Here is a 26,675-nt window from a genome sequence, read left to right on the forward strand (position 1 = left end):
TTTATAAACCTGTTTTTCTCCTCTCTCAGTATTATTACCAAAACAAATATTGACATTAAACAAGAAATTGAAATTACACATAAATAATTATAATTTTCATAAATACATTATAATAATCATAAATAATTATGTATATTTTATTCCTGAATTTCACAAAGACACCTGTAAATTTCACATTTATAGCCTCCTGCAGAAATAGTTATGTTCAGATACCTGGAAAAACATTAAGCAATTACTTAAACCTAACTTGGCAATGTTACCTAATAAAAATGCAATGCTGCATACTTCAATTATTAACCTTCATGCAATTATTAACCTTTATAATAAACATGATCCCTTTAATTTTTACTTTTGACATGGTTAACTTTTCACATTGACTATCTAATATTTCGAAAATCATTCTTTCCAATATCATTCTTTCTCAGTGTATCAGGATTGCCACTATTTGTAGTTATTCCAATATTGCTATTACTAACGTTAGAAAATTCTATCTTAAACTTATTGGCAACCTATTTCCCTCGACTCATCTGCATATTACATTCATGAGGCTCTCAAAATATTATCATTTTTAAAAAATTATTACCTGATTTATATTTATATAAATGAAATTTCTGTCTTGCTTCTGTTACGTTTTGTTTTTTGTCCAATTTATTTCCTTCTCCCTATCTCATATTCTTGGTTTGTACATTCTGTAAATATACACCTCATCATTTCGGTGTCTTACAGTGTAGAAAGTTTGTACTCATTCATTGATTTGCTCCAAAAATAAGTGTATATTTATAGTTTTTTAATATAAAATTTAATATACAGTGAAACTTCTCCTAATGGACACCTCTCGTTAACGGACATCTCTCTACAACGGACATTTTCAAATTCCCCAACTCACCTCCATTGGTTTTAACGTGTTTTCAGCTTCTGTCTAGCGGACATTCTCTGTAACGGACGCGGACAGGCAATCTGCACTGTTTCGTTTAGATTAGCACTTAATTTGATCTCCCCATAACGGACTGCGGGAGAGCACACGGCCCTTTTTCTAGGAACTTTTCTTCCACATATTGCCTCAATCTATTTTCTATTTCCGATTCTCTGAATTTTATCAAGGTTTACGTCGCGGTTGTAAACCCTTTTTCAAGAATTTTTAAGGCATGTGTAAAACTTCTGATGAATTCGGTGTGTGCAGGGGGCGGGGTGAATTTGGTTGGCCTTTCATCTTTTGAGTTTCAGTTTTCAGTTTTGTTCAGTGTCGTGTGAAGTGAAAATGTCTTCTCGTAAACATTTAACTTTAAAAGATAAAGTCGAACTCATTAATGCGTATGATCGGCAAAAAAATAGTGTTCACAATCTCGCTGCAAAATTCAAAATCGGGAAGACGCAGGTAAACGACATCCTAAAGAAAAAAAATGAACTGCTCAAACAATTTTGGCAACACGGAAATGATCATGCTCAAAAATCATTCCCGAAAACTGTTGGACTTCAAATTGACAATGTTACGTATGAGTGGTTTTGTCGCGCACGTGCTAAAAAAATTCCCATTAATGGGCCTATTATTAGGGAAAAGGCTTTGGAGGTTGCGAAATCTATGGGAGTAAATGAGTTCAAAGTTTCTGTGGGATGGCTAGACAAGTTCAAAACTCGGCATAAAATTTCTTGGAAAACCGTAAGTGGTGAAGGTGGATCTGTTGATACTGGAGTTGTAACAGAGTGGACCGTCAAATTGGAAGAGTTATGTCGTTATTTTGAAGCTAAAGATATTTACAACTGTGATGAAACAGGGTTGTTTTTTAAAGCTCTTCCTGAAAAAACAATGAGTCTAAAAAACGAAAAGTGCCAGGGCGGAAAAATTTCTAAGGAATGCTTGACTGTACTATTGTGTACAAATATGCTGGGAGACTTTGAACAACCTCTTGTTATAGGAAAACCATAAAATCCTCGTTGTTTCAAGGGCATAAAGTTGAATCTTTTGAATGTTGATAAAAAAGCGTGGATGACACGAGATATCATGAGCGAATGGATAAGTCACTTTAACCAAAACATGATTCGTCAAAACTGAAAAATTATTCTTTTCATGGATAATGCTGCATCTCACCTGCACATTGAATTGTCCAACATTCAAATCGTTTTTCTGCCACCAAACACATCTGCAGAGTGTCAGCCCTTGGATCAAGGGATAATAAAAAATTTTAAACTTCACTACATAAAACGTGTTTTAAGGCATCTCATTGCAAACATGAACGATGTAACATGTGCGAGTGACCTTGCAAAGAAAATCAGCATCCTAGATGCGATTCAATGGATTTCTTCTTCAGTAAACGCAATTAGTAAACAAACTGCCGTGAACTGTTTTGTAAAGTCTGGCTTCTCAAACGCAAAAATTGAAGTTGTGAACAGCAATGTGGAGCACCAAGAAGAACAAGAACTTAAACATCTATTGATAACGTACGATACTTCAGCTACAAATGACCCTGGCTACAAAGATATAGATTCGAACCTCACTACAGAAGATGGTGCTCTAGATATCAACGACATTATCATCGATATTTTTCAAGAAGTTCCTCATGAGGATGAAGAAATGGAAGAAGGTCATTCTGTCAAAGAACATATTAACGACGAACCGCCGATGAAAATAGAAGAAGCGTTCATACAAATCAATCGTTTAAAAATGTTTTTCGCCGCTGAAGAAGATACTGAAGGACTTTCGATGGTTTCTTCACTCCAAACAAATGTTGAAAACAAAATTATCAGACAGAAGAAGGTGCAGAAGAAAATAAGTGATTACTGTATGTATTTTTCTTAAGATAAAGTCATAATATGCATAGCACAATTGTATGTATATTATTTACAAAAATATTGTGCAAAATCTGTATATATTTTAATTTAATTTTACATTAAACGTTTAACGATTTTTCTTTCTTTTTTTTTTCTCCCTCAGACTTCTTGTTAGCGGACACTTCTCTCTAACGGACACATTTTCGTTCCCCATGGCTGTCCGTTAAAGGGAAGTTTCACTGTATATATATATAATTCTTATTTACATGTAACTGGCTTTAAATTTGTGATTCATACTCTCAGAACTCCATTCAAAGTTCTATCTAAAGGAACAGGATTTGCAACTCCAAACTGCCTGAGATGTCCAATTTTTTTTTCTTTTCTACATTTCCTTTACTTTCCTATATTGTACTTTTTATTTCTGATGAGAGCCATTAGTTTTATGAATGCATTGTGAGAAACTATATTTGTTTTTTTTTTTTTTTTTTTTTTGATTTGGTAGTTGTTGGCGCATCGGCTTCTGTGGCCATATTGCACCTCCTAAGGTTTTTTGAAGTACTTTGATCCAAGCCCGAGGCGGGAATCGAACCTGCGACCTTTGGGTTGCCACGCAGGTACTTTACCCACTCGGCTAGCCCGGTCGGCCTATATTTGTTTTCTGCTTCTCAAAGTTTTAGCCCTTTTCTTGCTACTTTGTGTATTATTTACTTCCTATTCTGGGCTGTATTTATCACGAATTTTACTACATACTTCTTTTTCCCCCCTTCTCACTTTGGTCTCTATTGTCTAACTTTTTCACTTTAGTTGCTTGCAGTGAGCACTTTTACTACTTTCCTTTCTGTTTTTTTTGTGCTTTCCCTTTTTTTGTTCCTCTATAGAGGAACAAAAAAGGGAAAGCAGTAATCAACCATAATCCGCATGCCTATTGATCGCATTCTGTAATTATCTGTATATAGTCCTTTTTAATGTTATCTGTATATAGTCCTTTTGATCTTAACCTCATAAATTCTGAATTCATTAAATTCAATCTAAATGCATTAATTTCTTAATCTTTTGTTTTATCATTATTTCCCGTCATGTGCTTTTTACATCAGAAACAGACTTTATATTGTTGTCTTTTCGTTCAGTTTTTATGGTTGACTCTTGATAATGACAGCAAAGTTGTGTGTTATACAACTGTATTCTCATCTATTTTTATTTGAATATTTTATATACAGTAAACCCCTGCTATTCGCGGGGGTTACGTTCCTGAGAAATTTCGCGAATACCAAAAACGCGAATACTGAGTTATGGCTCCCATAGTAATAAAGGGGTTCCGTTCCAAAGTATGAAATATATAAGAAAAACTAGTCTAAACATTTGTCTATGTATGTATTATATGTACCCTCATAATATGACTATGTATATGATTTCATAATATGACAGTACATAGTGAAATGCAAGCGTATGGCATCGAAATGAAAATAAGAAACAATTTAATATTAAATGTAATATTTATTAGAAATTTCAAACAAATCTTTCAAACCAGCGTCTTTGCTAGCTAAAAAATTATCCCGCCAGTGCCATCACCAGTTTCGCTAAAGTGTTGATAAAGGAGTTTTGCCTTTTCATGAATGATGAGTGAACTTAACGGAATTTTATTTTGAGTTCGGTCTTCTATCCACAGATTTAAAGCCTTTTCCATTTTTTCTAATTTAACATCACGAGTTACAGAGCAAATTTTTGAAGCAATTAGCGCGTTTTCACGGACACTACGGCGGATTCTTCCGATTTTTTGATTGATCGTATCGTTGACTCATTCATTTTATAATGTTTTGCCACTGAGGAGACACTTTCACCATTAGAAATTTTATCTAATAACTCAATTTTATTCGCTAATGTCATCACCTTCTTTGATATTTTCACATTTCTCTTGTTATTCATAGCCACATTTTTTTTTTTTTTTTTTTGGCAGTTGTTGGCACATAAGCTTCTGTGGCCATAATGCAACTCCCAAGTGTTTTGCAGTACTTTGATCCAAGCCTGAGGCAGGAATTGAACCCGCGACCTTTGGGTTGCCAGGCAGGCACTTTCACCACCCGGCTAGCCTGGTCGGCCCATATTTTTGTAGGGATTAAAAAGACCTTGTCCACAATAAAGTCACTTTCTTCCGTTAACACACTCGAAAAAGTCTGTTTTACACTGCAAAACGGTAGATCTATCATTTTTGTAAGCATATCAATTTATTCAATTTATAAACATAAATTAAAAGCAAATGACGAAACCTTCCATGACAAGCGCATAACACATACTGAACAAGGATTAGCGAGAAACATCCACGCTCGCGATTTTGTCACTCCTCTCCCCCCACCCACTGAGCGCTGTTTTGACCGGGAAAGATAATTTTAGCCACGCCCATGTTTTTTTATGGTGGAAAATATTCACAGCACTTTAAAATTCACATTTTTTTAGGTTTCATTTTATATTAAATCGGCGATCACGAATACGCGAAACCACGAATAGCGGGGGTTTACTGTATATATATACTGGAACTCCCTGACTTATGTAATACTCGACTTACACAAATTTGACTTTATGTAAATTTTTGCCAGCCGGTGCAAACTGAAAAAAATATGGAAATATATTTTGCATTTATAGGGATAAATTCTATAGGTATTGTGAAAATATTGTAATGTGAACCCAATAATATATTGATTTTTTTTTTCTTTTTCTTTGTAATTCATTCCAAGTCCTTAGAAGTTAAAAATTTTGCTATATTGCTAAGCTATTTATCTCTCTAAAAGTTCATTTTTATAATGGAAATTGCACTACACTTTCATCATTATCATATGTTCTGTTATAAGAATCAATTTTGAACGCCATTGTGATATTTTTTAAAGCACGTTTCTGGAGATCATAGCCAAAAAACAATTTGTACTTTCCGGTTTATTGGGCTTTTCTGTTAGCGCAATCTATTATAAACAGGTAGTAAACTCGATGATCTTATTGCATTTGTGATAATCCCGATAACTGGAATTCTGAGGGTTTTTACGTTATGGTGAAATGTGTTCCCCTTCACTGAAATCTTCAATCATATAAAAAACAAATTTTCAGAAACTTCCCTTCATTCCTATTTCCGTATTACAATGATGAAGGGAAAGGGACCAACGGAAAGTGCAAGTGCTGGCAGTGTCAAGAAACAAAACAAAATTGATTTAGAAATGAAGATGAAAATGATTAAGAAGTACGAAGCAGGACAAAGTTTGTCACCTATAGCAAGGGAATTAGGTCTCGCTGCTTCAACAGTGAATACACCTGAAGACTATTTTGTGATCAACAGTGATCAAAAACAGTGTTCAGGTGCTATATCGAAGATGGAACAGCTATTAACGATATGGATGGAAAATCAGATTCAGAAGGAAGTACCCCTGAGTCTAATGGCCATTCAAAGCAAAAGCAAAAAGTATTTATGAAGATATTAAGGATAAGTACGGTGAACCCCAAGCCAAGTTCATGGCAAGCAACGGGTGGTTTAATAGATTCAAGCATCGCGCTGGTTTCCAAAACAACATTAAAGTATGCAGTGAAGTTGCCAGTGGCAATTCTGCAGCTGCAGAGAAATTTTGTGATGTGTTGGAAAAAAATATTGATGAAGACGGCTATTCAACGCAGCAAATTTTTAATGTTGATGAGACTATTCTGTATTGGAAAAAAATGCCAGATTGAATATACACTGCAAAAGAGGAAAATACAACGGCATGATAACGGCAGGTTTCAAGGCTTCAAAAGATAGGGCCACGCTCTTGCTTGGGGCTAAAACAGCAGGAGATTATAGATTAATACCACTGCTTGTGTACCATTCTGAAAATCCTCGTGCATTTAAGGGCATTAATAAAGCTACCTTACCTATGCTGTTTGTTATGTTTGCTATTTGGTTTTTAGGAGCATTAGCAACTAAGGCCATATTGCTCAGGGGATATGCAGTGGTCATTCCCTGACCTTTCCGCATCCTCCATATTTGGTGGTCACGGGCTCGAATCCTGGTCTAATCAAGAAGCGTGTACTACGCACTGCTGCTCCTGCCCAACTGAGGCGCCCTTACCCATGCATTTCCGATCGAACCAGAGAGCATGGATAACAATATCTCTCTCTTTGAGGATTGGTTTAAATACTGCTTGATTCCCGAGGTTGAAAAATATTGTAAAGACAACAACATTCCTTTCACGATTTTGCTTCTATTAGGTAATGTTCCCGGACATCCTATGCATCTAGATGATTTCAATTCGAATGTGAGAGTCATATTTCTACTGCCAAACACAATTTCACTCATCCAACCTATGGATCAGGGCGTTATTTTGAATTTAAAAGCATTCTATTTACGCACAACATTTGCTCAGGCATTGTCTGCAGTAGATGATGAGAAAAATTTTATGTTGAGAGACTTTTGGAAATCTTACAATATTTACCACTCCATTATTAATAAGGCCTGGGCAGAAATTACTAAAAGTTGTTTAAATGGTGCATGGAAGAAAATATGTCCACAACATGTAAAAGGCTACGAAGAATTTGAAAAGGATTTTCCAAAAATACTCTTATTTGTATTTTTTTGTGTATATATTATATGTAGATTTAACACATATTTCTTTACTCTTTTTCTATATTTCTTTCCTCTTTTACAGAATTAACTAATATTCATTTTGGTCATTATAAGATTGGGTTCTTTTTGACTATCAGTGGCCCTAAAAGTTGTGGAGAATAAAAAAGAAAAGAAAAAGTGGGGGAAGGGGAAGACAAAATGGAAAGATGAGAGGTAGTATGGTTATAGAAAAAAGTAAAGATTATATAGAAATTGAAAAAGAAAAAGACATTATAATACATTTTAAATATAAGATAGAAATATATACACAAATAAGTATATTGTCACATACTGAACAATCACGGTGTCTCTTCAAGTATCAACCACCAGATTTGCACGAAAAAATGACAATATAGTGCCCTCTGTTTCTAACATAAAGTACATGCTCTAACATGAAGTATAGCAAAGTAAAATTAATAAGGTGAATTAAGGGAAATGAAGAGGGAATAAATTTAGAGTAGAACAAAGTAGAGATATAAGTAAAATGATGGGCATAAAAGCAGCATATATCCTCCCTTATACCCATCATTATTTGGATGTTTTGGGGTCTAGCAAAAAAGACAGCAACTAGTCTTTTTTTAATTATCAAAAAGCAGCCAATTTTCAAGGTATCACCTATGTGCATTTTTCATGTCCATCTTTATTTAAGATGCCTGTCAACATTGTATCATAAAGATTATTGTGTGCTTTTCACACAGCTGTTGTTTTTAGAAATAAATTTGGTAAATTGTGGACTTAGTTTGGCCACTAACAGACATTCAACTATAAGAATGATGCTATCAAGGCAGTGTTAGGTGGGTCGGAAAACAGCTAGCTTGGGGGATACAAGGACTAATAGATTAACAGTAACCACTGGCAGAGGTGAATGATTTTTGCACTGCTTCTATTGGAATGAGCAGAAGCCTGAAAACCAAGAGGCAGGATATTTCAGAGACTGCTGGGAGTCATTGCGGTACAAGTAAACACATGGGTTGTGTTAGGGTAGCTAAGAATAAGAACAGGTGTATGTATACTTGTGTGTATACCAATGCCAGGAGTTTGGTAAACAAATTTGATGAATTTGAGGTATTGCTCAAAGCATCAAAGGCGGATATTGTTGGGATATCAGAGACGTGGTGTCACACAAATATAAGGAATGCAGAACTGGAATTTGGGGAGTACAACATCTACAGAAAGGATAGACAGAATAGGTAGGGAGGAGGCGTTATGCTATTAGTTAAGAAACACATAAAATCCAAGGAAGTGAAGCCAGTCGACATCACTGGACAGTGCAGTGTCGAGTCAGTCAGTTTGGTGTGACATAAGCACTGGGAGATCAAAATTGGGAGTAGGAGTGTGCTATAGGCCTAATGACTCTGATGAGTATAATAAGAAACTGTACAGGGAAATAGAGTGGGCCAGTACATCAGAGAGTCTTATAATGGGGGATTTTAATTTCCAAGATATTGACTGGAATTTGTGGGTTGGTCACTCACACACTAGCAAGGCTTTTGTGAATTTATTGGATGATTGTTTTCTACATCAGCATGTTCAGGAGGCAACTAGAGGAAGTAAAACTCTTGATCTGATTATCAGTAGTGATTCTTCATGCATTAAGAAACTACAGATAAAGGAACCACTAGGTGGCAGTGATCACAGTGTGCTGAATTGTGATTTACTCAAAGAGGTAACTGCAATCAGGGATAAAGGGAAGGGTTTTTGCTTTCGTAAAGGCGACTATGGTGCTCTGAGACAGTATTTAAATTCTACACAGTGGGACCAACTGATAGTGCTACCAACAGCAAATTCAAAATGGGAAGCATTCAAAGAAGTTATCTTGGAAACAACTAGGATTTACATACCAACCAAGAAATACTGTTCAAGATTTAGGCCTAAATGGATGTCAGATGAACTAATGAGACATATGGCAGAGAAGAAAAATGCATGGGATATGTATAAATTAATGGGTGACATGGAAGCCTATGATAGGTATAAGCTGGTCTGTAATGAAGTCACAAAGGAGATTAGGCATGCAAAGGCAGATTATGAGAAATCCTTGGTCAAAGGATGCAAAGAAAAACAAGAGTTCTTTACCTATGTAAACTCTAGAAGGAAAGGGATGAATGAGATTGTCCCACTGGATATTGATGGTTCAACAGTTGAGAATCCTGCTTAGATGGATAACAAACTAAAGTATTTTGCATCTACATTCATACATGAGGAGTTATTCAGTAAGGGGAATGCCAGAGGTGAAGTAAACTCTGGCGGTGAGCTAGATTCCCAGCAGTCTCTGAAATATCCTGAATCTTGGTTTTCAGGCTTCTGCTCATTCCAACAGAAGCAGTGCAAGAATCATTCACCTCTGCCAGTGGTTACTGTTAATCTATTAGTCCTTGTATCTCCCAAGCTAGCTGTTTTCCGACCCACCTAAATTCTGGCGGTGAGCTAGATGATATTGTAATAACTGAGAGGAAAGTGGAGGAGAAATTGTTGAGGATAAACATAAAAAAGGCACCCGGGGTGAATGGGATCTATCTAGTTATATTAAAGGGAGGCAGCAAAGGAAGTAAGCAAACTCTTAGCCATCATTATGATAGCTTCTTTGGACTCAGGGAGGCACCCATAGACTGGATATGTGCAAATGTGGCCCCAATTGACAAAGGAGGATCAAAGGCCGACACAAGTAATTATAGACCTGTGAGTTTAACTTCTGTTCCAGAAAAATTAATGGAGGCACTGGTTAAAGAAGCACTGCAGGATCATCTAGACAAGACGTCAGTTATAGCTCGGACACAGCATGGTTTTTTTAAGGGAAAGTCTTGCCTGACCAATTTGATTGGATACTACGATGTGGTCACAAAGGAACTAGATGCAGGGAATAACTTTGCTATCATATATTTGGATCTTAGAAAGGCTTTTGATACTGTTGCAGATGGAAGACTGCTGAACAAATTGGAGCAGAGTGACAATGGAAACAAATTGCTGCTATAGATAAAGGGATGGTTGAGTGGGAGAAGATAGAGAGTGGTAATCAATGGACACTGCTCATCGTGGATTAATGTTGTTAGTGGAGTCCCTCAGTGTTCAGTGTTGGGTCCATTGTTGTTTTCTGTATTTATAAATGATACTGATGATCATGATACATGATACCTGCCTACATGATATTGATGTATCTTGAAACAGGCCTATGGGGCTGGGAATTTCCATACTATAATAATTAATGATAGACACCAGCCAGGAATTAAACTAAAAATTTACTATACAATGAAATAATATACAATGAAATATGATGCAAATAAAATAAAACACTGATTAAATTATAGTTAAAATATAGTTAAAAACAATAAAATTAATTAAAATAAACTAGGTTAAAAGCAATAAAACAATACAATCTGGAGCTTTCGGAGAACTGCCGTCTCCTTCTTCAGCATACTACCAGTGCTACAACACATCCTTAAGTAGCCGGTCCATGGCACTCATGCACGTGATCATCAGACACATGATCTACATTCTCCATGCGCGTATCGGAAATGGAAGTGGCTCGGGAGCGTGTCAAACAGAAACGGTCATCCCTTCTGAGGACAACTGCCTCAAACAGGGGGTGTAAACGGATCCCCCTGTCCCTATTAATAGTATTGTGACTGGATGAACCGATTCGCAAGCTCTCGAGCCACTTGCGTTCCCAAAATCCATGGGCGCGGTCGGTAATGACCGCGTCTTCAGGGGAGATCCGATGCTGCTTTTCCCAGAAATGCTCTGCCACAGCAGACCTCGCATAGTTAGCAGTCTTGATAGCGGTCGTGTGTTCCCCCAGACGGTCCTTTAAACGTCGGCCCGTTTCCCCCACATAACACTCCTCACAATCCGGGCACTTAATCTCGTAGACCACATTGCTAGTATGGTCCTGGGCTACGGGATCTTTAACTTGGGATATCACTGTGTGCAACCTCCGACCCGGAAGTTGCACACAGCGAGTCTGGCACTCCCGCAATGCCCGTACAATACGTTCTGAAAGGCCCGGATAGTAAGGAATGTATGCAGTAGCCACAGGGGCAGGCCACTCCCTACGATTGGACTCAACCCTATGAATATATTTGTCCAAGACCCTCTGGGGGTATCCACATTTCCTGAGGTCTGCCGTGACTTTGCAAATTTCTATTTCCTTTTCTTCAGGGGTACTACAGTGGGTCCCCACCCTATTCAACAATGCCCTGGTTACACTGTTCTTATGATGACAAGCCTGTGCTGAGCTATAATGAACAAATTGGCCACGGCACATAGGCTTTCTATAGATCGTTGTTTTTAATCTAGATCCATCTCTGCTCACCAAGACATCCAGAAACGGGAGGGACCCAGCTTCTTCCACCTCCGAGGTAAATTGTATAAATGTGGAAAAGCTGTTGAGCATATTGAGCACCTCATCTTCCTTTCCCTTTTTTAAAATAGTGAAGGTATCGTCCACATATCTCCTCCACTCGCGCATGGGGAAATTCAACTGATGAAACACCCTAGTTTCCAGTTCCTCCATTGCCAAATTGGCCACAATGGCACTGATGGGGGAACCCATGGCCGTGCCATGGACCTGCTTATACATAACTTTTTGAAACACCATGGTAGTGCTTGCGAGGCAAAATTCCACACCTTTACAAATATCATCAATGCTTAGTAAAGATCTAGCACTAAAGCAATCATCTCGTTCCAAGGCCGATCTTACACAATGCACCCCATGTTCAATGGGGATACATGTGAACAAGGATACCACATCAAACGAAATCATGAGTTCGTCTTCACCTATAGATTGGCTTCTTATAAAGTTCACAAATTCCTTGCTGTTTCTGATTACTAAACTGGAGCGTTCCACTATAGGAGAGATGACTCCAGCTAAAAATCCAGATAAAGCATAAGTGGGACTACCCACAAATGATACTATAGGTCTCAACGGAATGCCCACCTTGTGCGTCTTTGGGAGGCCATAAAACCGAGGTAATCGACAACCTGAGGCATGAAGAGACCAATAAACTTCTTTGGTTATTTTACCAGCCTTATGCCATCCCTGTATAATGTTGTTGACTTGTCTCTCCAAACCAGCTAACGGATTTCGATGGGTAACTTTATATATGTTGCTGTCCTGTAAAAGATCCAGAGCTTTTGCACAATAATCATCCTTATTCAGTACCACTGTGGATCTGCCTTTGTCGGCAGGTAACATTATGATATCCTCATCTTTTCTGAGTTGTCTTAATGCTCTTTCATGTTTATGTCTGAGATTAGAATGTGCTGTCCTGGTCTGACTCAAAATAGCCGCAACCCTAACCCGTATCTCATCAGCTTGGGTAACAGGTAACTTGTTGATGGCTTTTTCCACTCCCATAGCTATCTCTGCAATGGGAGGTCTGGCAGGAACCAAAGCAAACTTTGGACCCAGGCTCAATACTTCCTCCTGTTCTCTAGTAAATTGTTTGCCACTAAGATTATGAATAAAGTTGCCAGTATCCCTGTTACGCACCACCACGGATTCCTCTAACAATCTATTAAATTTGTTGATTTGCCTGCGCTTGTAAACCTCAGCAACCCTAGTTGCTTTATCTGCCACTACTCTCAAGACCAACGCACCATGCACTGGGGTTAAATTGGTACTGATGTATTCCAACTTCAGTCCAATACGACTTCTAATACCTCTCAGATCATTATGTAATTTAGAAATCCAAATACTTAGAACTTTTCTTTGATAGATCTTAGTAACTCTCCCCAGATGGTCATCATTGAAAGGCATTCTCACCCGAAAGCCATGTGGAACCAGCTCATGTGTTTTGCACCTATGAGCAAATCTCAGATGTTGCTTCTGTTTAGCTTCAGCTATGCTAATTTTCTGGTACTCGCGGATGTGTCGAAGCATCAAATGGCCATAATTATTCACTATATCTTGAAACAGGCCTATGGGGCTGGGAATTTCCATACTATAATAATTAATGATAGACACCAGCCAGGAATTAAACTAAAAATTTACTATACAATGAAATAATATACAATGAAATATGATGCAAATAAAATAAAACACTGATTAAATTATAGTTAAAATATAGTTAAAAACAATAAAATTAATTAAAATAAACTAGGTTAAAAGCGATAAAACAATACAATCTGGAGCTTTCGGAGAACTGCCGTCTCCTTCTTCAGCATACTACCAGTGCTACAACACATCCTTAAGTAGCACATTTATACAATTTACCTCGGAGGTGGAAGAAGCTGGGTCCCTCCCGTTTCTGGATGTCTTGGTGAGCAGAGATGGATCTAGATTAAAAACAACGATCTATAGAAAGCCTATGTGCCGTGGCCAATTTGTTCATTATAGCTCAGCACAGGCTTGTCATCATAAGAACAGTGTAGCCAGGGCATTGTTGAATAGGGTGGGGACCCACTGTAGTACCCCTGAAGAAAAGGAAATAGAAATTTGCAAAGTCACGGCAGACCTCAGGAAATGTGGATACCCCCAGAGGGTCTTGGACAAATATATTCATAGGGTTGAGTCCAATCGTAGGGAGTGGCCTGCCCCTGTGGCTACTGCATACATTCCTTACTATCCGGGCCTTTCAGAACATATTGTACGGGCATTGCGGGAGTGCCAGACTCGCTGTGTGCAACTTCCGGGTCGGAGGTTGCACACAGTGATATCCCAAGTTAAAGATCCCGTAGCCCAGGACCATACTAGCAATGTGGTCTACGAGATTAAGTGCCCGGATTGTGAGGAGTGTTATGTGGGGGAAACGGGCCGACGTTTAAAGGACCGTCTGGGGGAACACACGACCGCTATCAAGACTGCTAACTATGCGAGGTCTGCTGTGGCAGAGCATTTCTGGGAAAAGCAGCATCGGATCTCCCCTGAAGACGCGGTCATTACCGACCGCGCCCATGGATTTTGGGAACGCAAGTGGCTCGAGAGCTTGCGAATCGGTTCATCCAGTCACAATACTATTAATAGGGACAGGGGGATCCGTTTACACCCCCTGTTTGAGGCAGTTGTCCTCAGAAGGGATGACCGTTTCTGTTTGACACGCTCCCGAGCCACTTCCATTTCCGATACGCGCATGGAGAATGTAGATCATGTGTCTGATGATCACGTGCATGAGTGCCATGGACCGGCTACTTAAGGATGTGTTGTAGCACTGGTAGTATGCTGAAGAAGGAGACGGCAGTTCTCCGAAAGCTCCAGATTGTATTGTTTTATCGCTTTTAACCTAGTTTATTTTAATTAATTTTATTGTTTTTAACTATATTTTAACTATAATTTAATCAGTGTTTTATTTTATTTGCATCATATTTCATTGTATATTATTTCATTGTATAGTAAATTTTTAGTTTAATTCCTGGCTGGTGTCTATCATTAATTATTATAGTATGATATTGATGATCAGTAGCTACGCTACTGATCATCAATATCATGTAGGCAGGCAAAGCAATTGCCTCCGGGCCCTGGTCCTTTAGAGGGCCTAGCGTCTTTGGCTATCTACTGTTTTTGCAATTTCCATTAATTAAGTAGGGGCCCGAACATGTTTTTGGCCTCCACGCCTGAAAAAGGGTAGCTATGCTACTGTTGATGATGGTATATCAAGCTTAATATCCAAGTTTGCAGACGATATGAAGGTTGGCAGGGTTGTTAAGGACACTACAACAACAGGATCTAGAAAAGTTGAGCAGATGGGCTGAGAGGTGGCAAATGAAGTTTATCATTGACAAATGTAAAGTACTACATGGGATGCAGTAACCCCAGAGTAATGTATCAACTCTATGGTACTACACTGACAGTGGTAGAGAATGAAAAGGACCTGGGGTATTGTGCAGGCAGATATGAAGTTTTCTGAGAAGTGCAGACTGTCTGCAAGAGTAGATCATGGTATCTTGTCAATGATATACAGAAATTTTTCTAGCAGGGATAAGGAGGTGATTATACCCTTGTATAAAGCAATGATCAGGCCACACCTTGAGTACTGTATACAGGTCTGGAGGCCTAATTTTAAGAAGGATGTAGAGCTGTTGGAACGAGTACAGAGAAGGGCAACAAGATTAGTGAATGGAATAAAGGGTTGCTCTTACAAAGAAAGGCTTAAGTTTTGCAACTTACAGTTTCCCAAGACTAGGCACTTGCGAGGTGATCTGATTGAGGTTCACAAAGCTTTGAATAGTTTGAGCATGCTCAATGCTGATGGGATTCTTCCTCTTGCTCAGAATAATCACCTGGGAGGTCATAAATTCAAATTGAGGAAAAACAGATGTAGGATAGATGTGCGGAAGTTTTTCTTTAGCCAGCAGGTAGTTGGTTGGTGGAACAGACTTCCATCCTTTGTTGTGGAAGTTGATAGCCTAAATAAATTTAAGGCTGAGTTGGACAGATATTTGGAACAAACGGAGGGATGAAATGAGAGTATTTTTTTTTTTTTTTTTTGGCTGATGCTGCATAAGCCTGCTTTTTTGCATCATATGCCTGTACTAATGCTAATGCTATAAAAGAATGTAAGGCCCTGGCATTTATTAGTGGTTGTTGAAAGCCTGCTGTCTACAAAAAGTAAAATGTTTATAATGAGTTTCTGAAGCACTATTTAAATATTATAGTTGTTATTCAAAACAAATGCTTTAAATATAATCATATTTTGAAAACCAATTCACCATACTACTTATATATAATAGCACTATTACTTATTTGCCATACTGCTTATATATATAGTAGTGCTTACATAATAGCACTACTTAGAGAACAAATGTCACAACAACTATAAACATACATTTCAACTACTGTATATACCAATAAATGTTTACTCAATTCTCTGGTCTATTTTTATAATACTTCCACACTCAAATTACATTAAGATCTTATAAAATTATAATATTTAACAAAAAATATGAAGTCAAGTTTGTTTGAATTTAACCAACACAAAAGTATTAGGTAAATCTTACGTACGAGGTGCAATATAGAATATCTCGCTTCTAATTCTTCTTAACAAGTTAGGAAATCCTTTTGAAAAGAATCCAGCAAATGCCTTTTGCTCATATGGTGACAATCTATAATAGATCATTCCTTTAATCTTGGTTAGATGACCAAACTGTACTCCCATCTTCCTTCAGGTAACCTCAATTGTTGGAAGAAATTAGAATAACATTTTTTTTTTTAAGATAAAAAGAACTCTGAACACTGTAGTTTGCTAAAATAAGTACATAATTTTTTTTCTGTCAGATTTGGTAATTAAATTAATAAATATATTATTTGTTCAGAATAAAGGTGATATTGCTAATTTTTCCAAAAGAAGGTAAGATTTTATTCTGATTACCTAGTAAATAATAATACAAAATTTCAATTATCATCATCCAATTATCATCATTACTTAATGTTTGATAACTAATTCTCGATGTCTCAGAGCTAAAAATTATACCTACAATGCCTATGTGGTCTGGCTAATGGTGCCGATCCCAGTTTATAGGAAAGCAGGTCAACAACCAGTGGGGGGGGGGGAAAGGGACATTAGAAATGAATCAGTCACAGAACATGTGTCAAGTCCAATGGAAAAACTCTGCATTTCAAAGGTTGAGTTTTTCAGATATCATTAACCAGTTCACCAGTAGTGCGAAGGGTTGTTCTTACTCTGTATGTGTGTTGGTGGGTGGGATCACTTTAACCCCAGATATATTTTTTGTTTATTTTTCACGGCATTTGAAAAATCAACAAAAAAATAATTCAAATTGTTCACTTTTTGATGCCACCTTTATTTTCAATCTTTTCTAAACGCAACTGTGAAAAATCAATTTTTTATTCATTTTTGAAGTTAAAATCCCTTTAGTTTTAATCAAAACCCTCACACTTCAACAAATGCATGCAATTGGACACCAACTTGTCACTAACATGAGTGCCACTGGATGAAATGCAAAACACGCATGTTGACAGTTTGATTCCAGATGATGCTTCAATGTTACAAAGCCAGAAAGCATTACTGATTGGGAAGAAAAGCCCTTAGCCATAATAACTGTATGTGAAGATGTCTAACTTTTGGAGCAGAAATTCGCTGGTGCAACCAGGTTAATGAGAGCGTGCTTGAACGTTGGAATAAACTCCTCTCTACTATTCTGGAATTGAAAGAGTATCTATATTTAAGGAGGGATTAAATACTTCAGAGAAATAGGTAAATTAAAGGAGGAAAAGTGATGCTGGTTCCTTTTTATATTTTATTATTTTTTAGTTGATGTTGCATAAGCACATTTCCTTGCATCATTTTTCTAATACAAATTCCTGGTTGGTCATTCCACACAGTATTTTTTTATCTTGCACATGGGAAATATAATTGGGCTGCAAATAGTCCTACAAGTGTGTGAAGTTTCAAGCAGATCTAGTTACCAAAGAACAACCAGATTTTGTCAAAATTTGATGTACTTAACTAATAAGTGGGGACCCAAATATCAGTTCCATCAGTATTTTAGACTGCCAAGTGGCAGCCTTAGCTTTCATCACTGGAAGAATATCCACAATCATTTATCTTTTAAGATTATGTATGATGTTCAATTTGTTTTTGTAGCTCTTGCTCAGATATTAATTGCTATTTCATTAAGGATCTACTATCTTATCCTTAAAATCAATAAAAGAAAACAAGAAAGTGAACAATTCACATTGCAAGATAGATATATAGGCAACCACTGTAAAACGGCACTTAACAACATGGTTTTGCTCTAACACGATTGATAAATTGTGGCAATCCTCACACAACACGGTACTTATATAACACTGTTTCGTTCTAACATGGTCAGAATAATTTCCCACAATTCTCTTAGAGAATTGTGGGAAACCTTGCATAACACAGTATTTTTGAGCTTTAGTGCTGGGAAAACCCTGCTATTACATCGACAAGCCAAAACATTATGACCAGCGAGTCGTTATGCAAATCGAAGCAACTGCAGGTGAAATACAGCGCGTGCGTGGGTTGGGACACGGTATAAAAAACACCTCATACCGAGCTCAGTTAATCAGTGTTACTCTTGTTCTTCAGATGGGAAAAGCAGTGGGCTTAAGCGAGTTTGACAAAGGCCAAATTGTAATGGCCAGATGACTGGGTCAGAGCATATCCGAAACGGCATGGCTGGTGGGATGCTCATGGTCAGCTGTGGTCAGTACCTAACGAAAGTGGTCCGAGGAGGGGGAACCCATGAACAGCCGGCGAGGTGTTGGATGATCATGACTCATCGATGCTCGAGGTGAGCGAAGGCTCTCCCACATGGTACATGGCAACAGATGGGCGACAGTGGAACTCACCAGTAATTGGAATGCTGGTGACGGGAGTAATGTGTCACAACACACAGTACATCGAACCATGCTGAAAATTGGGCTGCGTAGCTGCAGGCCGCTCCAAGTGCCCATGCTAACCACGGTTCACCGGCAAGTGTCTACAATGGGCACGTGAGCATCGAAACTGGACCTTGAGTAATTGGAAGAAGGTTGTCTGGTCCGATGAATCATGTTTCCTGTTGCACCATGTGGACGGCCGGGTACATGTTCATCGTTTACTTGGGTAAGTGATGGCACCTGGATGCAGCGTGGGAAGAAAACAAGCTGGTGGTGTCATGTTTTGGACGATGTTCTGCTGGGATACCCTGGGTCCAGTTTTCCATGTGCCAGGCACGCTGACGTCTACACCTATCTAAACATCATTGCTGACCAGGTACATCCTTTCATGGCAACTGACTTACCCTCTGGTAGTGTTGTCTTTCAGCAGGATAATGCGCCATGCCACACTGCCCAGATTGTTCAAGACTGGTTCAGGGAACTTGAGGAAGACTTCCAGGTATTGCCCTGGTCTCCAAATTCCCAAGACATCAATCCCAATAAGCATCTGTGGTTTGTGTTGGAACAGCAACTCTGATCTGAGTCTCAACCATGGACCTTATAGGAGTTAAAGGATCTGCTGGTTACAGGTTGGTACCAGATACCACAAGACACATTTAGAAATCTTGTAGCGTCCATGCCTCACCGGGTACGAGCTGTTTTGGCTGCACGTGGAGGACCAACATCATATTAGGTAGGTGGTCATAATGTTTTGGCTCATCAGTGTATGTTGGATGTAATTTTTCAATGTTTCAATTCCTTTTTGTGAATCCCCACTGTTGACTTGCTAGTTGTTATCACCTTCGTGATATTTTTCTAAAGGACACATTTCTGGGTCATTACCATAAGCATTTTGAGCTTTTGTGCTGGAAAAACCCTGCTATTATGTTGGATGTAATTTTTCTGTTTCAATTCCTTTTTGTGAATCTCTGCTGTTGACTGGCTAGTCGTTATCACCTTCGTGATATTTTTCTAAAGCACATTTCTGGAGGTCACTACCATACCATAAAACAATAAAAACAATTTGTAGTTTCCGGTTTATTGGGCTTTTCTGTTAGTGCAATCAATTATAAACAGGCAAACTTGATCTTATTGCATTTACGATAGCACTGATAGCTGGAATTCTGTGGGTTTTCACGTTATTATGGTGAAAAGTGTTTCCCCTTCCATGAAATATTCAATCATATAAAAAACATAAATAAATTTTCAGAAACTCTTTACTCCACATCTCACTTGCATATCGTGTTTGTTGAGCGATTTAAAAACTGCTTCTTGTTACATAACATAAGAATTCAAGGTGAAAGTGCATCAGCTGATAATGAAGCTGCCAAGAAGTATGCAGAGGAATTTCAAAAAATTATCGAAGAGCAAGGATACACACCACATCAAGTTTTCAATGCCGATGAGACAGGTCTTTGATAGTGGAAAAAAATACCCAACAGAACGTTTATTTCAAAAAGAGAAAACTGTACCAGGTTTTAAAGGCATCAAAAGATTGTGTAACATTATGTGCAGTAATGCATCAGGAGATTACACGATAAAATCTATGGTGGTTTATAGATCCTCTAATCCTTGTGTAATGAAAAGTGTAAATAAAAATGTGTTACTGGTATATTGGAAAGCAAATAAAAAAGCTTGGGTAACTACCAATTTGTTTAAAGACTAGTTTCAAAATTGTTTTGTGCAAGCTTTGTGGAAAAGTATTAAAAGTGGAAAAATCTAGATTTCAAAGTTTTATTACTATTGGATAATACGCCAGGCCATCCAAAAGGTTTAAGTCATCCAAAAGTTGAAGTAATGTTCTTACCACTTAATATAACTTCTTTAATTCAGCCGTTAGATCAAGGCATTATATCTACCTTTAAAACTCATCACATCAGAAAATCGTTACAATGGATTTTGAAAAAAATTGATTCCAAATTTATTGAAGTGATGGAGTCATGGAAACATTTTTCAATTGTGGGCTGTATCGGAATCATAGCTTTATCGCTCAAAGAAGCAAAACCATCAACATTAAATGCGTGTTGGAAAAATGTATGGCCAGAGTCAATGCATTCAGGAAATATGGTTGAACTGACAGAAAATGGAATCGGTGTGATAGTAGAACTTGCTAAGTCAGTAGTAAGGGAAGGTATTGATGATATGACTACTGAAGATGTTCACAAATTATTGGAAGAAAAAGAGGCTGGTGAAGCGGATTTGGTGGAAATGGCATCGGAGGAAAACTAAATCAATTCAGATGATGATAGCGCAGTTGAAAATTCTGAAGTTCCAAATTTTACACTAAAAAGCATATGGGAAGGCATAAACTTAGCCAAGCAATTAGAATCTTATTTTTGAATGCAGATCCTTCTACTGAAAGGAGCACAAAGTTCAAAAAGGAGTTTCAAAATTGTTTAGACACATGCCAAGAAATTTACAAAGATCTATCAAGCAAAAGCAAATAAACTCAGATTACTGATTTTTTAAAGAGAGCAGAAGATACACGAAATATAGATGCTGCAGAAGAAAGTTCAGAAGGTGAAGATATTTTGCAACAGAGAAAATGTTCTCGTTTGAACGTGCTTAGCAGCAATGAAGAGGAAGAAAATTAAATGAACGTAAATTATCTGAGATATATGTATCACCGTTTGTAAGGTTAGACATTTGTTCAGTTATTACTATTATAAAAATCAAGTTTCCGATGGTTATAAAAAAAAAAAAAAAAAAAGGTGTATTTTTGTTAGCTTTTGGAACATAAACCCCCCTTTTTTGTACTGGTTCTTACTCCCGTATAACATGGTTTTGCATTACACGAGAATTTGTAGGAACCAAACTACCGTGTTATACGAGGGTTACCTGAACTTGTATATTTGAACAATTAAACAGATGATCAATCCACAACCCAAGATAAGACACGGATTAAACACTTTCTTATTCATAATATGTGCATTGTTTATACCACAGTGCTGAAATTGGAAAAGCAGAAAGCAATTTCATATTTTAACATAGTCTAGTATAAAATATGTACATTTAAAATTATTCATCTCTCACATACAAACTTTATATTATTCAAAGCGATGAGTATAGGTAACCAGAGCCAGTCTGTCTATTAGGCGAACCTAGGCAGTCGCCTAAGATGCAAAGGTTCTAGGGGTGCATTCCAACAAAATGTTAGTTTTTTTAGTGGTTAAAAAAAATAATTATTTAAATTAAATAAGGTAATAATTATTTCTAAATAAAGAAATAACATTATCTAAATATTTTATCAAATATTAAGAATATATTTAATGAAAAAGAGATTGATTTATAACATAATTCTCTTTATGGTTTTACGACATTATGAACAGAATAGAACTGCGGCGCAAATTTTAAGTCTCGCCTAGGGTGCTCAAAACCCTTCTGCTGGCTCTGCAGATAACTATCATCAGGGAATACAATCAAAGGAAAGTAATTTATGCAATTTTTTGGTTTCTTCAATAGTTGTAGGCAAATAAATTTTTTGGATTTCCTACTAGATAATATCTTCCATTTGAAGTTGACAGAATCTTTGTTTTGGAAAGCAACGAACACTGAAATTTTAGAGTTTTCCTATTTCATGGATGCATTACACATTTCTTTCTCTTATTAGCATCAGCCAAAAAAAAAAACTTCCCACTTCCCCCATTCATTCACTCCAAATGTTTGTCTAGTTCTGCCTTGAAGTTATTCTGAGTACCTTCATTTTTTAACAATTATCTATTTAGATGTGGCTGATGGTTATGCAAAGCTGGGAAGCTTGGAATTAAATTATTCATTCATTTATGATTTTTTTTTTTTTTTTTGTTAGTTGTTGGCACATTGGCTTCTGTGGCCATAATGCACCTCCCAAAGTTTTTGCATTTTACTCTGATCCAAGCCCGAGACCTTTGGGTTGCCAGGCAGGTACTTTACCCACCTGGCTAGCCCGGTTGGCCATTTATGATTCAACAAATTGCCTCCCAAGATCTTCCAAGAAAATCAGTTGGTGAGAGAGAGAGAGAGAGGGAGAGAGAGACAATCCACTGGTGGATTGTCTCTCTATGCTGAAAACAGTAATACACAGATCAATATTAATTTTATGTAAGTTACACTGATGAATCAATGGTGACTCGTGGTGCACTAAATTAGTGCCAACTTTTGTGATGTAACACATCACTTCTGGTTTTAAAAGCTTTATTAAAGTGTATTTTGAATTTAAAATACTATCATATTCATATGGGATTCTTTCTCTTGCTCAGACTATGAACCTGAGGGGGCAGTTTCAAATTGAGGAAAGACATTTGTAGAATAAAGGTGTGGAAATTTGCCTTTAATTAGCGGGTAGTTGATTGGTGGAACAGGCTTCCATCTTTTGTTGTGGACGCTAACAGCCTATATAAATTTAAGGCTGAGCTGGAAAGGCATTTGGAACAAATGGAGGGGTGAAATGGGAGGGGTTTTTTTGTGCTGATGCTGCATAAGCTTGCTTTCTTGCATCATATGCCTCTACTAATGCTAATCTTCCACTATCTTCATCAAATTCTGGAATGCTTGATCACCAGCCAAAATTTATGAAGTCATGTTATATTTTGTTTGATGGAGAAACTAAAATAAAATATAAACAAAAAGTACTACAAAAATTAATAATAATAATAATAAAAAAAAAAAAATGGGGACTGTATGAGTCAGTCCCCATAGTAAGGTTTAATATTGCTGTAAACTATACACAGAATGGGTATACAGTACTGATACTTTCCTAGGCAAGTTTTGGTCTGACTTGATGTTACCTTGTACTGTATCTGAATAGGGAGGAGAGAAGGAAAGTATAACACAGACAAAAATTGTGGGAGAAAGAAATCTGGCTGGAATCCAGGGGTCAAAAGGGAACATTTTATTAAATGGATCATTGGTTAATAAAATATCTTACCCTTAGCAATCAAAAAGTACACAATGCAAAGTAATGCAATGGAAGGACATTCTAATGTCCATTCTGAGCTCTGCTGGGATGCTGAGACCCCACACTGTTAAGGGTAATACTGTTGGATCATAAATTTTACTACTCATTCTATTAAAAATATTTATTTAGTTATACTCCATTTTATGGGTATACCTAGTCACCGCATTGCGGTCATGGCCAGGGAACGGAGTGATTGTCTGGTCGAATTCTGTGAGTGGGTGATTATAATGAATGCGTAATTTGCCTTTCTGATTATCTGATTGGATGCAAATTCGCTGATTTTAGCAGTAATTGTGAAAATATCATTTGCTTTGTTTCGTTGTGTTTAGTCATTATCGTGCTTGGTTATGGTTTGTCATTGCCGTCGTACTACTATCATATATTCTGCTCTGCTGCTGTCAAAATTCTGCGTTTTTCTTATTTATTATTGTGTTCAACCCAATGGAGCGAGTGACTGCGAAAATGTTGTATGGTTTGGAGAAGGATGGATGTAAGGCTGTAATTGGAGTTTATGAAGTGGACGAGCCGGCATGCCAGGATTGACGAGATGAGTTTTCTTTGTGTTCAAGTAGTAGTTTTTTAATGATTTGATTGTGTTTCATAGTTATTGAATTAGTTATTAAAAAGATTCTGTTGATAGCAGGGGAAGTGTGGGGGAAGCAGCCCCCACCAGAAAAATAGTAAAAAAAAGAAGCATATTTGTAGACTTGCATGAGAAATTCTCTTTACTAATACACATGGAATCGACTAGTCACAAAAACACGGATTTGGGGGTGGCAGCACTGAAAAATAAAATAATAAACAAAAAGCATTTTTGTAGACATGCGTGAGCAAATTCTGATTTTTAATGCACTTGAAATCATCCAGCAACGTATGGGCAAAAAGTATCAGTGGTTGTCTGCAGTTAATTTTTGCTACTTGTTTTAAAAAATTTTGCATTTATATTCACCTAATTTTTGTTCCCTATTGCCATTTATTTTTCTTCCTTTCAGCTCTGACAGTTTGTGATGTCACGTGACATCCACATGTAACATGCGAGTGAGGAGGAGAAGGAAAAAAGTAATGAGTGCGAGGTGCCTTCACCTGCCAATAGTAGTAATGGAGGCATGTGATGCAAGAAAGCATGCGGATGAGCTTATGTAGCATCAGCCAAAAAAAAAAAAAAAAACCCAATTTCATACATCAATTCCCTCTAAAGGTTATTCCAGTCTCACCTTGGATTTATATAAGTTATCAACTTCCACAACGACAGATGGAAGTTTGTTCCAGCAATTAACCACCCACTGGCTAAAGGCAAATTTCCACACATCTATTCTACAACTAAAAAAGTAAAGTGCAGCCATTATCAACCCACTGCAGGGTGGAAGCCTCCTCAACAATTCATGCTGAGGGAAATGGACCATAATCTGCCACGCTGGTCCAGTGCGGGTTGGCAGATCGACCGTATTCAGCAGTCAGGGGCTTGAACCCCGGTCTACTCAAAGAGCGTGTGCTACTGCACTCCCACTCCTGCCCACTCGGCTATGGAGGCCTCTACAACTATCTTTCCTCAATTTGAATTTATGTCCCTTAGATTCATAATCTGAGCAAGCAGAAGAGTCCCATTGGAATTCAGTGTACTCAACCCATTCGAGGCCTTATACACTTCAATCAGATCACCTAGCAGGTGCCTAGTCTCCAGCCGCTGCAATTTGTAGAACTTAAGCCTTTCTTGGTAAAAGGACCCCTTTGTTCCCCTCACCAATCTTGTTGCCCTTCTCTGTACACGCTCAAGCAACTGTACATCCTTCCTAAAATGAGGCCTCCAGACCTGAACAGTACTCAAGACTTGGCCTGACCATTGCCTCATAGAAAGGGATAATCACCTCCTTTTCCCTACTAGAAAAATTCCTGTATATTATTGACAATACCCCATGACCTGCTCTGGCAGCCTATCTGCATTGATCAGAAAACTTCATATCTGACTGCACAATTACTTCCAGATCTTTTTCATTTTCTACCGCCCTAAGTGTAGTACCACACAGTTGGTACGTTTCTCTGGGGGTTACTTCTACCCATATGCAATACTTTGCATTTGTTAGTGTTAAACTTCAGTTGCCACTTCTCAGCCTATCGCCCTAAATTTTCTAGATCCTGTTGCAATAGCATACTGCCATTATTGTTATTAACAACCCTGCCAACCTTTTTATCAACTGCAAACTTCAACATTAAGTCTGATATACCTTCATCAATATCATTAATAAATATGCAAAACAACAGTGGGCCCAACACCAAACCCCAGGAGACTCCATTTATAACATTAGTCCATGAGGTACAGCAGACTCTTGATTTACTGGGATCGGATTAACCAGGACACTTCAAGACTCCAAATTAAAAAAAAAAAAAAAAAAAAGAAATCAACAAAAAATCATAAAATTCTGGTAATAACTAGAATAGGTATAAATAGATGTTTTGCAAGTTGTAAATAAGCAACAAGAAGCGGTGTTATAAGTTGTCATTAGGAGATTATTGTGTCTATTATCTTGAAACACCCGCTAGCTTTACACCCGTAGCTCAAAAAAAAAAAAAAAAAAAAAAAGGAGACGAAATGTTTGTTTTAGTGCGTCGCGGTGATTGTTGTGTTCCGTCGCACCGCAAAAGGACAAATTTTGTTTTGTTATTTAAGTCAGGAATGTCGGAATTTTTTTTTTTTTAATAGTAACTATTTTTTTTTTTGTTTAGAAATTGCGAAAATGATGGGTAAACACAAGAGAATTAGACAAAAACTTGAACTTATTCAAAAGTTTGAAAACTGTGCATCCGTTAAAGTTGTAAAGAACCATTATAATGTTGGTGCAAACCATACACGTCATTTTAAAAAATAAAGGGAAGCTATTAGATTTAAAATCGACATCGTAAAAAATAAAGGGAAGCATTGGACACGCGAGTAGTATGTGGTAAGTTTTTTCTATCTATCGCCATACTTTTTACGTAGGTTGCTGAAAATTTTTTGATAGAGCAAGTCTCCGACTTACGTAGCTTCG

General features: G+C 37.5%; 1 protein-coding gene across 1 annotated transcript in view; it reads right to left on the reverse strand.

Annotated features, from left to right (window-relative positions):
- The window catches only part of UQCR-Q (Ubiquinol-cytochrome c reductase ubiquinone-binding protein), a 54,278-nt gene that overhangs the window by 21,261 nt on the left and 6,342 nt on the right, over nucleotides 1-26,675 (reverse strand). Inside the window, exon 2 of the mRNA XM_090384828.1 lies at nucleotides 16,314-16,482. Within this exon, the coding sequence (XP_090240954.1) occupies nucleotides 16,314-16,467 (154 nt within the window). The 5' untranslated portion in view covers nucleotides 16,468-16,482. The remainder of the gene's footprint in view (nucleotides 1-16,313; nucleotides 16,483-26,675) is intronic.

This window comes from Mastigoproctus giganteus, chromosome 11 (genome assembly GCF_048544385.1).
Source record: "Mastigoproctus giganteus isolate SK-2022 chromosome 11, ASM4854438v1, whole genome shotgun sequence".
In the NCBI taxonomy this organism is placed as follows: Eukaryota; Metazoa; Arthropoda; class Arachnida; order Uropygi; family Thelyphonidae; genus Mastigoproctus; species Mastigoproctus giganteus.